At 39.1% G+C, this 13,854-nt stretch overlaps 1 protein-coding gene across 1 annotated transcript in view; it reads right to left on the bottom strand.

The window, feature by feature from the left end:
* Positions 1–956: 956 nt before the first annotated feature.
* The window catches only part of LOC134600873 (meiosis-specific kinetochore protein-like), a 79,719-nt gene continuing 66,821 nt past the window's right edge, over positions 957–13,854 (bottom strand). Inside the window, exons 6-9 of the mRNA XM_063445263.1 lie at positions 6,649–6,747; positions 5,556–5,681; positions 2,954–3,077; positions 957–1,110 (exon numbers count right to left, since the gene is read on the bottom strand). Of these exons, the coding sequence (XP_063301333.1) occupies positions 1,094–1,110; positions 2,954–3,077; positions 5,556–5,681; positions 6,649–6,747 (366 nt within the window). The 3' untranslated portion in view covers positions 957–1,093. The remainder of the gene's footprint in view (positions 1,111–2,953; positions 3,078–5,555; positions 5,682–6,648; positions 6,748–13,854) is intronic.

The following is a 13,854-nucleotide window of genomic DNA, read 5'->3' as shown; positions in this document are numbered from 1 at the left end:
TTGCTGTCGGAGTGTTTAAACGGCAAATATGAAGCCTCCTGTCAAGTTATAACATTGTAGATTATACTAGATTTAGTGTAACTATAATCTTAACTTTATTAATGTCAGGAGGCGAATATTTCCCTCCCAGTTTATCCCTTCCCTTGTACTTTTTGTTTGTTTTATTTGACCACCTCTAGTTGTTAGTCTGTTCTCAGGGCTGTGATTAGATAGGTCAGTTATTCGCCTTCCTTGGGAAAGTCTGGGTGTGATTTCATGGATGTTGTACTGTCTGTGATTGATTATGGGTCTTCATGTTTTTCACAGTACATTTCATTCACTAATCAGAGTTTTCGACTCTTGTTTCAGTTTAATGGTTCTTCTACGGATCCAAGTTCAAGATCTTCAGCTGGATAAAATTCAACGTTTCATCTTCTGATCCACGTTCATTTTCCAGTTTAGGATGAAAGTCATCGGCTGACTTCATTTGAGTTCTTTTGATACTGCTATTGGGTTATATTGTTTATGTACTTTGTTTTGTCGCAGCTTGAAAGAGGAAGTAGTTGGCTGGCAGTGCACTTTTATGGTTTAATTACTTTTTTCTGATTGGTTGTTTCTCTCTATGTTAATGTGCTGCTGCGCAGTTTTAGTAAAGAGAGACTTAAGCAAATATTCACCTCCTGTCATTAATAAAATTAAGATTATAGTTACACTAAAGCTAGTATAATCTACAATTATTTTGGCTTAAAATGGGTATTTACAATAGAAAATGAAAAGTGGGAAAAAAATCTGCTAAAAAAAGAGCTTCTTCAGATGTATTTAAATTTTAATACATAAATAAATTACTAAATGTATTTTAGTGCAAAAACAATATAGCAGCATAACCATTTTTGTTATCAACACAAGAACACCAGAATAGACATACGCCAATAAGCATAACAATATTAATGTATTGATTTTATATAGCTGAACTATTTAAGTGAGCAGTAATCAAAACATTTAACAGCCTGTGCTGGTAACGGTACTGTTCAGACAGTAACTTCCATCCTTATTTCTTTGCAGTTTCCAGTTTTAAATAAGATTTTCAGGTCTGCTGATGCAATGACATGGGCACTTAATCCAAAAGGAAATCTACAAAACAAAAACGATAAGATTAGCATTGCACATAAGTTAGATTCACTACTATAGCAGTTATTTAAAACAGTAATATTGTATTCACTATGGGATGCAGTATTTATTTATTTAATCTTGCGTTATGTCTGAAATGTTTTAGAATTTTTGAGAAGGTCTGATTTTTTTACCCATTGCCACTTACATGGGGTATCTAAAGGCCACCCCATCTTGGAACAATTTTATGTGGCATTTTACACAACTGCATTATCATTAGCATTTCAATCCAACCTGTGAATGCTGGTGGCAGATTAGCCAACTCTGCGATGAGTCTTAAAAACACCAACATATATTTAGGTTTGAGCATACATTCACACTCATTTTCTAGTAGATGAAGGAATTAATTTTCACTGCCATATGTAAAACTGTCACATGTACATAGTTTTTAATTTTTTTTATTTTACTTTGTACAACTGTATAAACTAAAGTGATATAATCATCATAATTTTTTGTATTTATTTACAAAAGTGGGAAATGAAGAAAATTAAACATTTAGACTAAAGTAGCCAAGGTGGCTGTTTTTATGGATAAATAAATGCAATATTTTTCCATAAATGCCAGGTGATACACATACCCCAATATTTGACCATTGTATATTTAGAGCCAACTGCTCAAGACTCAAAAGAAAATAGAAAAAAAATCTATCCTGTTATTCATTTAAAACGTATTATATAGTCTAAAATTAACCTTTGGGTTCCTGGAGGTGACAGTTCCTTGTTCCCTACTCAGTGGCGGACCTAACAGAGAGGGCTAGACAGAGAGCGATAGTTTCACTGTGGTCCCTTCTGATGCATTTAAAGCCTAATGCCTCAGCTGGACTGAGGTGGCATGCCCAGTGGGTAGGATTCATTATTCCTTGTTAAAATATTGTCAATGTGGTGTGTATTCATTATTCAATTTTCACAATATGAATCATGTGGTGTGTGTAGTGGATGCATGGAATGTTACCCAGTAGGACTGGTATGATTGATTATGACATCTTAAGGGTTCATTTGGCTGATTTAACAAGACCTGTGAGGTGAACTGTGTCTGGAAAGCAATAGGTTAAATCATATTGGTGTCTGGTAAATACTTGAAATGGAATAACAATTATGGCATATTTTATTTTCCTGTTTGTAACTTAAACAGTGCAGAGGTAATTATGACTGCTTCTGAGATCCAGTGATTTTTTATTACCACAGGAGCCTTATCAAATAAGTTGACTGAGTAGTGAGATAACATAACAATAACAATGTATATTGTAAGTTCAATGAAGGGTAACTAACTTAAAGGAACACTATATGGCAGTGTTCTGCAACCTTTTAACGCCCGTTGGCCCAGCGAAACAAGGAGAAATATTTCACAGATCAGCGTCAGCCAGAAATAAAAACCAATGGTATGTGTGAGGGATAATGAGTGTGTGAGGGGTTCAGTGTGTGAGGGGTGCAGTGTGTGTGTATAGGTGGCAGGTAACCGCAGCAATGCTCCGAGCTTGCGGGAGAGAAACCAGACACAGCTGCAGTTTAGCACTCCCCCGGGTCCTCTCTGTCAATTCCCTGCCGGCTGCCAGCATTACAGTGCTAGCATGCCGGTGAGGGAGATCTCTGATCTCCCCTTTGTTCCTGCAGAGCCGGCAGGGGAGAGGGAGGCACGGTTCCCGGTGCTATGATCATATGATGGTGGAATACTTTGGGTATGCGGTATGCCGATGTCAAAAGTCAGCAGGTGGTGGTCAGATAGAGGAAATGGAACATTGGAGAGATTGAAGGTGGTACAAAGATTGGTGAAGACTAGGTCAAGAGTGTTTTATTACTTATAGCATTACCGATGGATTTCTTGCCGCCTTTATGTGGTTTGTACTTTCCGATTATTACTCTTCTCATTCCAGAATGATGAGGACAGAGTGGCGCTTTAATAATGGAACATATTTCTTTTCTTGTAGGAAGCAGCTGTGAAAAAGCCATTGCAGCACAATTAAATTATAAATATTTGTTTTTCAGTTATGTAAGAAAACACTATTTTAGCCTGGCATGTTTAAAAATGTACTAAATTCTGATTACATAAATCCTAAAATTGGAATGAAAGAGTCAACACAATGTAGTCAGGTACTTAAAAGAACACTCCACTCACCAACACCACTACAGTGTATTGTAGTGGTTATGATGCCACAAAGCTAAATGTGCACTCCCTTTTTTTTTTAGTCAAAATGTTATTGCCAATAAAATAGAAATTCCTGCAATTATAGTAATGTCATAGATAGGAATTCAGTAGCACCCAAATAGTTAACCGTGAGTTGAACCATACATAAATGGCGGCAGCAGTCTGGCACTTTTGAACTGTCATGCAGTACATGTCAACAGATAAAAGCGAATGATATTCTGACATTGGAAATTAATGGTGCAGCATTGTGCAAGATTCTTTGGGTTTTTGGTCAAGTGATTTTACAACATTTAAAAAAAAAAAAAAAAACCAAAAAGGCCTGCACCCACAGCTACCTATTACCACTACAGTAAGCCATAGTGATATTGATACGTCCTTATGTTGGAGCCTAGAAACAGAAGTGTAGGGATTAAGGGCATAGCACACAGATATGTGTAATATTGAATCCTGACTTTGCCAGGTTGTGTTAATTTGGCAATGCTAGAACTAAGCAAATGACGCACATGCAGTAGTGTGTGCAAAATAAAGTACATGGAACCTGGCTTACAGATGTCAAATATGCTGCAAAAAATGCAAAGGAAACTCCCTTTGAAATATATACTTCCTGATTTTGTGCATTAAAAGACCCTAAAAGGACCCAAGACTACTCCAGCTTACTTAACCCCTTAAGGACCAAACGTCAGGAATAAAAGGGAATCATGACATGTCACGTGTCCTTAAGGGGTTAAAGCGGCACTGTCATGCCAAACTTACCCTACTCGCTTCATCTTCTCTTCCTCTGTCAGGATCTGTTCTTCATTTCTTCCTGTATGCTCTAGTTTTCTTTAAAACATAAGACAAAGTAGGTACTACTTGTCTTATGGAGGTTTCCTATGCCTGACCATCTCTGACCAGCGGAGGAGCACAGTGTGCTTCATTTCCGGTGGTCAGGGAAATTTTCCCACAAATCTTAGCTTTCCTCCCTGTTCCCGCGATGCTTCCTATCAGTATTCCCGAACATCCTGTCATTTAGACAGAACGCCGGCAAAACTGCCAAATTGTGTCCTAACAGAATGAGAACAGTTTCTCAATTCGTGTTAGAACGCAATTTGGGACTTTGTTCAGATCAGAATTTCATTCTAACGAATGAAACTCCGATCCTATTCGTGCCGCGGCTGCATCTTGCAGCTGCTTAGTAGATAACTCCCTAATTCCCACGGTATTAGGGAGCTATCTACCAAAAGGCTGAAAGACCCCTGTGGCTGCTCACTGTTAAAAAACAAACAAACCACATTGTTATTTATGGCCCCCACCCACCACTCATTGTCATTATCCCCAAGCCCCTAGTCACCAGCCCCACCCAAATAAAAAAAAAACTATCCCCCACCTACCCCCCTCACCCTAAAAATAGTGAGGGGGGAATAAAATAACTAACCTGTAAAGAAAAATAAAACTTACCATTTGATGTCTTCTTTTTTCTAAAATCTTCTTTTTTCAGCCCCAAAAAGGTCAAATAAAAAACCGTTGAACATAAAATAACAGAAAAAACCTGAGCGAAAAAAAAAAAAAATACAGAAGAAAAAGAAAAAACTGGCCGCTAAAAAAATGAATCCATCTTCACCCGACGAGGGCACGGCGCAGACTGAGCTCCGCAGGGCGGGGCAAGGCTTATAAAGCCTTGCCCCGCCCTGCAATTAGGATAAGAACACTGATTGGTCGGTTTAAGCCAATCAGAGTGCTCTGTCATTTTACACAGCGTGGGAAAATTCCAAAGAACTTTCCCACGCTGTGTAAAATGACTCATAACACTCTGATTGGATTGCTTGAAATCCATCCAATCAGAGTGCTCTGAGTAATTTTACACAGCGTGGGAAATTTCTTTGGAATTTTCCCACGCTGTGTAATTTGACTCATAACACTCTGATTGGTTGGCTTGGAATCTAACCAATCAGAGTGCTCTCTGTCATTTTACACAGCGTGGGATGATTATGATTAGCAGCATATACATCATGGTTAGCTCCGTCCCTTACAGCCGAGAGGACAGGAAAAACACCAAAGGCTTTAAAAGGAGGCTCCATTCCTAAGGTCCTCAGTCTTTATATATGCTTCCTAGTGCTGGCAAAGGGGAAATATGAAATTGTTTGTATTTCCATGATGTATATGCATACTCTGTTTTTCTATCTCTTGCTCTCAAAGAAGAAATTGTCACACATATGTACAGAATGTATACGCTTGTATGTTTCTGGTTTTAAACAACCAATACTTTGTTAATACGCCAAATAATGTACCTTATTCGGTGTCGCTTCTACTTTACCAACTGTGCTGCCAGGAATACTTGGATTTGCATGTACAAAACAAGTCCTTGGACTTGGCTGAGGTACTTCATATGAGGTGCATTCAGTTGCCTGCACTTTCTGAAAGTTATAATAAAACAAAATTACACCTGTTATATTTTGATAAAATTATACTCTGGCATTTACACTGTTACCTAAAACAAACAGCCAAACACCTTATATAGTAACTGCATATACTTATGTAAAATAATTGGCAAAGTTGACAGGATTTCTGTCAAGGTGATAGATATGAAGTTCTCCATTTGCACAACCAGAAAAATTCTAGCACAATGTAAAATTCCCATAAATGAAATAAGACACAGATTCATCTAACTGGCTGAGTGTAATATTTTAAAGGGAAACTATAGTGCCAGGAAAACAAACTTGTTTTCCTGGCACAATAGCTTACCCCGTTGTCAAGGCCCCCTCCCGCGTAGCTGAAGGGGTTAATAACCTCTTCAGTCACTTACTTGGGTCCAGTGCCGATGTCCCTCGGCACTGCCTCAGCTTCGCCCACGCTCCTCTCCCGCCGGACACCTAATGCGCATGCAGGGCAACGGCCGTGCTCGCATTAGGATCTTCCCGTAGGAAAGCATTATTTAATGCTTTCCTATGGGGATTTCGGCGACATTGAGCGGCATTTAGACGATTAAATATCGTCCAAGAAGCCGGAAGTCCCTCTAGTGGCTGTCAGAGTGGTGCCCACGGAAGGAATCCCCATAACCCAGCTCCCTGCATCACAGGGCACGAGTGGGAGCAGAGTAAGAAGATTAAAGCTCCCTCGCCGTGTACTTCCATTCTCATAAAGTGAGCTGTACCATGAGAAACAGTAAAAAAAAAAAAAAAGTTATGTGCATGAACAAAAGAAGCATTCCTTAAACCATATGTATCCTCAAATGTGAAATATAATGAAATATTTTATATTTCCATTATGTTTTTATATCCATTGCTCTCAAAGGAGAGAGTCATAATTCTGAATATAAATTGTCACTTGGTATGTTTCTGGTTATAAATAACCAATACTTTGTTAACACCTTGAATAACACACCTTATTCGGTGCAGCTTCTACTTTATAAAGTTTAGTGCCAGGAGTACTTGGGCTTGGTTGTGGTCCTTCATATAAGGTGCTTTCAGTTGGCTGGACTTTCTGCAAGTAAATAAAACTGCAATGTTTTACAATTTCCTCAAACTATACATCTACATTGCTACCTAAAACAAAAAAACAATAACCTTATAAGGTATATATGTAATCGTGTACAACTATTTGCAAAGTTGTCAGGATTTCTGTCACGGTGATAAATATAAAGAATTCTAGCACAATGTAAAACTCACATAAATGAAATAAGACACAGATTAATCTAACTGGCTAAGTGCAACATTGTTTTACATTTTACTTTTATATGGTCTTTATTATAATTTTTATCATTACAACATATACAACAGAAGTACATGCAAATAAACTTAATATCTATCATCAATTAATTTATTTAAAACAATTAACCCCTTAAGGACACATGACATGTCATGATTCCCTTTTATTCCAGAAGTTTGGTCCTTAAGGGGTTAATCATACCTAAAATGCAATCCTGGGCTTCTTATTTGCCCAAATAAATCCAGAGATTATTTTTTGAGAAATTATGCAATATTACAGGACTTACTCTGATTGGTATTGTTCTAAATAGAGTAATTCTGGTAGCAAATATGCATTTACAGATTCTAGTCTACCCAACCATGATAATTAAATTTTATTCCATATTGTACAATTACCGTATTTATTCGAGTACAACGCGCATTTTTTTTACCGATTTTTAATTTAAAATTAGGGGTGCGCGTTATACTCGAATAAATATACCTCCCAGGACCGCCGGGCTCATTACAAGCCTGGCGGTCCTGGGGGGGCGGGCAGCAAGCGTTTACTCACCTCCGTGCAGCTCCTCCAGCTTCCCAGTGTAAATCTCGCGAGACCCGCGGCCAGCTCTGACGACGTCGTCAGAGCTGGCCGCGGGTCTCGCGAGATTTACACTGGGAAGCTGGAGGAGCTGCACGGAGGTGAGTAAACGCTTGCTGCCCGCCCCCCCAGGACCGCCGGGCTTGTAATGAGCCCGGCGGTCGGTATTATCGAGCACCCACTCGAATATTTATTCGAGTATAACAAGCACCCTAATTTTAGATAAAAAATCGGTATAAAATTTTATACCGATTTTTAATCGAAAATTAGGGGTGCGAGTTATACACGTGTGCGCGTTATACTCGAATAAATACGGGTAGTTTTTTCTTCCTCTCTCTGCTCCTTTCCTTCACACCTCTTTTTTCCTTTTTAATCTGGAAGGAATAAATACAGTGAGGGAAAAAAGTATTTGATCCCCTGCCAATTTTGATCAAAAGAAATGATCAGTCTACAATTTTAATGGTAGGTGTATTTTAACAGTGAGAGACAGAATAACAAAAAAAAGTTATAAATTGATTTGCATGTCAATGAGTGAAGTAAGTATTTGACCCCTTTGACTTAGTACTTGGTTGAAAAACCCTTGTTGGGAATCACAGAGTCATACTTTAATTGTAGTTGGCCACCAGGTTTGCACACATCTCAGGAGGGATTTTGTCCCACTCCTCTTTGAAGATCCCATCCAAGTCCTTAAAGTTGCGAGGCTGACTGTAATGATATTGATGTTACAAAGTTTTGGAGTCCAGTAGCCAGATCAGCAATGTTTTCTGCCAGAGGTAGCCACTCGTTACCCAGGTGGTTGAGCCCCTGAGCCTTGAGTGGCCGTCTGGTCTTAAGCAGAGATGAGAGACTGCAACAGAAAGATGATAATCGTAGTGAGGCAAGCCAAGGTCAGTGGGAAGGAGAAGCAGCAAAGTAAAAACGGTCCAAATTCAGCAACAGGTAGGAGAAACAGGAACAAGCTTGATTAGAGAGTACAGGAACCACAATAATCTGACAAAGGTACAGAGACCGGAAGTGGCGTATATAGGCCAAGAACCAGACACCTGACAAGACACAGCTGAAGAGAGTTGTCACTGATATCATTGCTTGTAGAGTCAAGGTTATCAGATCTCAGGTATATTTGCAAAAGGCAGGCTGGTGTACTGGTAAGGAAGAGGTTTAGCAGCATGTAAACCAGGGTTTGAAACCCAGGAGAGTCAGTTCCCTTCAGCTCCCACCATAGATTTTCTATGGGATTAAGATTTGGAAACTGGCTAGGCCACTCCAAGACCTTAATGTGCTTCTTCTTGAGCCACTCCTTTGTTGCCTTGGCTGTGTGTTTTGGGTCATTGTCATGCTGGAATACCCATCCACATCCCATTTTCAATGCCCTGGCTGAGGGAAGGAGGTTCTCACCCAAGATTTGACGGTACATGGTGCGGTGCAGTTGTCCAGTCCTCTTAGCACCCCAAAAGCATAATGTTTCCACCTCTATGTTTGACGGTGGGGATGGTGTTCTTGGGTTCATAGGCAGCATTCCTCCTCATCCAAACACTGTGAGTTGAGTGGATGCCAAAGAGCTTGATTTTGGTCTCATCTGACCACAACACTTTCACCCAGTTCTCCTCTGATTCATGCAGATGTTCATTGGCAAACTTCAGACGGGCCTGTACATGTGCTTTCTTGACCAGGGTGACCTTGCATATGCTGCAGGATTTCATTCCGTCATGGCTTAGTGTGTTACCAATTGTTGGACTGGATGTAGAGGGGGATTCAAATAGTGGAAATTCCAGATAAACAAATGCATTTAAACTACAGTATGCATGTCTTTAAAGTTTGTATCACTTCATACCAAGGGGTTAAATTCACCTTATAAAAGAGGTTACCTATATAATGTTATGAAGGAGATTGATGTGGTTTCATCCAGGAAACCCACCGGGTAGAGGATCCAAGGAAATTATGAAAATATTAAAGTTTCCCTCAGATTTATGTGGCAAATTCTAATGACAAGAAAAATAGGGGGGTAGTAATCTTTTCAAACAAATTAAAAGTGAAATTAATCCACAGTGATGGGGACATAAAAGGACAATACCAGATTATAATAGTCAAAATCAACTACATAACATATACCTTACTCAATATATATATGCTTCGAATCAACAACCCTTTTTTATTAGGAAAACTTATTTTAAGATTGAAAAGATCAGGGTGGGTACTTTAATTAAGGGCAATTTTAATTGCGTGGTAAATCCCAAATTAGATAGAAGTATCAATAAGATTCAATCTATAAAAACATATCCTACCAGTTCCCAAAACGCTTTATATGATTCCTGTAGAGCGTTCAATCCTTTAATCAGTGATTATACCTTCTACTCAAATCTACATCAAACATATTTATTTATATATATTTTTTTTTCCCAGGATTGATTGCTTACATTTAATTAAGAGCATTAATATAGCACCAACAACATAGTCTGATTATGCTCCTTTATTTATGGAATTAGGTAATAACTTAATACAAAACTAGAACAAGATGGAGACTAAACGATAATTTGTTGAAATCAGATGGAAGTTTGAAGTATTATACAAAGAAGCAGAAAAGGCCAGGGAAATTAATAGCCACGTAAAAATATCTGATGTAACTCTATGGGCATCCCGTTAAATTATTAATGAGGGTATTCTGTATTAAGATGGGTTCACAAGTTAAAAGGAAAAAAAAAGCGAGAACCTACTAAATCTCTATATCGAATTGTCTAAAATGGAATATATTCATAATAACAATGCAGAGGCTAATATAGTAAATAAATTAAATGAAATGAGGGAACAGATGAAGGGGGAATGATCAGAAAACATCAGTAGAAATATTTAAAGATTAAAACAAAAATGGTAATATTGCAACAATAGAACAGGGAAATCATTACCAAATAAATGAAAACAAAAATGTAAAACTGAAATCATCAAAAAAATTCATTGTAGCAAATCAAACTTTCCTATCCCCACATAAAATTTCAAAGGCTTTTCATGATTATTATAATTCACTCTTTAATATTAATTCAAGTAATATTTGTAAATCTCAAATTAAATCTTTTACAGAATTTAAAACTTCAAAAAATGAGTAAGGAACAGTTAGAGAAGTTAAATCATGCATTAAGGCTTATTGGAGATTGAAGAGGTTATAAATACATTAAAATCAAATAAGGCCCCAGGATCGGATGGCTTTACAGCTATCTTCGATCAGAAAATTCAAACCTATAGTGGTGCCTTTACTTATGAGATGGTTTTCCCTTCTTCCAAAGACAGAGCAATTGCCAAAATAATTCCTCCAAGCTTCAATTCTCCTGATTCAAAAATGTAAGAAAGATTCTACAAGGATTTCTAGTTACAGACCCATATCACTCATAATTTGGATATCAAGATATACTCAAAGCTGCTTGTAAATAGACTCAAAGAGGTCATACCATACTTGAGTTTTTTTTGTCAGGCTCCTGACCTCTCCAGGAATAATCTTAATTTTAACCTCCTTGCACTCATAATTCATCACAACTATTTCAAGGACTGCACATATCACACAATTGGATTTACCAAAATTGAACGGATTGCATTGCTAAACTGAGATACACAGCTGATTAAATGCTCAGATTTCATTTCTAAATGTCAAGAAAACTATTTCACTAAAACACATTGGTTTTGAACATCTGTAATCTGACCTGCATGCATGCTTTCTTATCTGTTATCTACAATGCAGCCTGAAGTGCAAAATCTCGCACCTCACTCTGGCCTGACTCCAATAGAGCAGGGCAATGTAACCAGCCCCAACTGCTAACATCCCTATAAAAAATAGAAGCTATTTTAACTCCTTTACTGCTGAGGGAATGACCACCTATACTCCCTCATATCTGTATTCCTTAAGACCCCAAAAAGCGGTCGCTGCACTCAGTCCCTCTCTAGCGGTTACCCTAAAATCATTTGGCATCTTCAAAGGGACTGATAGGGGCTGCCCTGGAGGAAAATCAAAACTTAGTTCAATACCCTGACATTATCACAGCTGCTCCACCACCCTGTCTACCTGCCATCCCAATTGAAGTGATTCAACCTAGAAGCCACAAAAAACGCACTAACAAATCAAGGAATCCTTGTGTGACACCCCCCCCCCCCCACACCCCATTAGAAGACACACTGTTTTCAAAGTAAAGAGCAAAAACTCAGAATCCCAAGACTCTCGTATCATATCAATCCTGTGCAATGCCAGATCAATAAGGAACAAAACAGCTATTATTGCCGACCTTATTGAAACATGCAAATTAGCGTGCATTACAGAATTATGGCTAGGTGAAAATGCGGGCCTATTCTAGAGGCAGCTATTCCAGGCAATTACACGGTGTTCCACCGCCCGAGACAAGATCGCAAGGGAGGTGGAGTTATGATCTTTGCGAAATCATCCTTAAATCCCAGACCAATATCAGTCCACTAACCCCAATCTTTTGAATGCATAGCTACCAGCCTCTCAATAGATACAGGATTCCGGATACTGTTAATATACAGACCCCCCAGGAGATGGAAAGAAATGTATTCAGGAACTCTCAGACCTTTTGGCTGGCTTTGCCTTGAACACCCCAGATGGCTTATATTGGGAGACTTCAATACTTGGATTGATGACACCCTATCCCTGCTTGGACCGGATCTCCTCAGCTTGATGAGTGCACACGGCTTCACACAAATCGTCGCCACTTCCACCCACAGAAAGGGTCATACACTTGATCTAGTGTTCCAGTCTGGACTAGAAGTGTCACCAGTAACTGTAAATCCAGTTGTTTGGTCAGACCACAACTCCATTCACTTCTCCATTGTATCACAATCAGCCAGACCCCAGTCTAAGAACCTGGTCAAAAACCACTCATTAAAACGGGTGACGCCATTGGATGTAACATCACATATGGATCTAAGTGAACTAATGGGCACCTGTGAAGACCCCAGCTCCTTAGTCCGACTCTACAACAAAACCATGAGAGACACCCTAGAAAGCATACGCACTGTCAAAACCCACAACAATGCACCGTGGTTTGATAGCAATCAGAAATGTAGAGAACAGGCCGTAAACTCGAGAGAAAGTGGCGCAGCACACATGATCCAGAGGATAAAGCCACTCTTACCAAACATCTAAATGAATATCTATTCAAGATAACTCAGAAAAAAAATCTTCATTTTTATCACACGAAATTGCACTTTCCCACAATAGACCCAGGCCATTGTTCCACACAGTAGAAAGGCTCTACAAACCAGCATGCATGCATATCCCCACCAACTTTTCTCAGGATAAGTGTGAAGTGTTTGTGATCTTCTTCAGAGACAAGATTTCCTCAATCTGAGCCTCTACCATAGCAGGTCAAACAGTTACACACCAGTAACACTACAATGGAATGCCAGATTGGGCCAGTTTATGGTCCACTGTTACAAATGTGGATATAAAGGAAGTTAAAAAAAACATGCAAAAGTTACATCCTACTACGTGTGACTTAGACCCTGCTCCAACTCGGCTTATATCTGCATGCATTGAAACACTCACCTCAGCCCTCACAAAAATAGTGTAGTGTTCACTAAAAACTGGAGACTTCCCAGATCCTCCTAAAGAAACCTTTATTAGACACAGGGTGCATGGCTAATTACAGAACAGTATCCAACCTTCCATTTCTGGACAAAATAATAAAAAAAAAAGTAGTGATAACTCAACTGGAGGCTTGAACATCTTTAATCCTTTCCAGTCAGGTTTCAGATGCCACCACAGCACTGAAACAGCGCTAGTCCCGAGTGCTAAATGATCTCCTTATGGCGAGAGACAAAGGTGATTATACCATCCTAATCCTCTTGGATCTCTCATCTGCATTTGACACCACTGACCACAGAATGTTAATAGAGCACTTGCAGCACATCTGTTGTCTAGGAGGCACAATCCTTAACTGGTTTAAATCTTTCCTCACTTGTAGATCACAGAGAGTAACATCAAGATCAAGCTCATTGGCACAGACAGAACTGGCCTGCAGAGTTCCACAAGGATCCATCTTGTCTCCATTCTATTCGCAATTTACTTGCTACCACTGGGGGACATAATTAGGCAACATGGCCTAAGGTATCATTGTTACACTGATGACACACAACTCTACTTCTCCTTTGCTCCAGATACCACAGACCAAACATGCCGCATCAACAGTTGCTTAGCAGACCTCATAGAATGGATTAATACTAGTTGGCTTCTGGTGAACCCAGAAAAAACGGAGTTACACTTAGTGAGGGGAACCTGGGCAACAAAAATATCCCATGATCACCCAACTG

The sequence above is a fragment of the Pelobates fuscus genome, chromosome 3 (assembly GCF_036172605.1).
Source record: "Pelobates fuscus isolate aPelFus1 chromosome 3, aPelFus1.pri, whole genome shotgun sequence".
NCBI lineage: Eukaryota > Metazoa > Chordata > Amphibia > Anura > Pelobatidae > Pelobates > Pelobates fuscus.
Note: the sequence above shows the minus strand (reverse complement) of the source record. Positions and strands in the feature narration are given on the sequence as shown.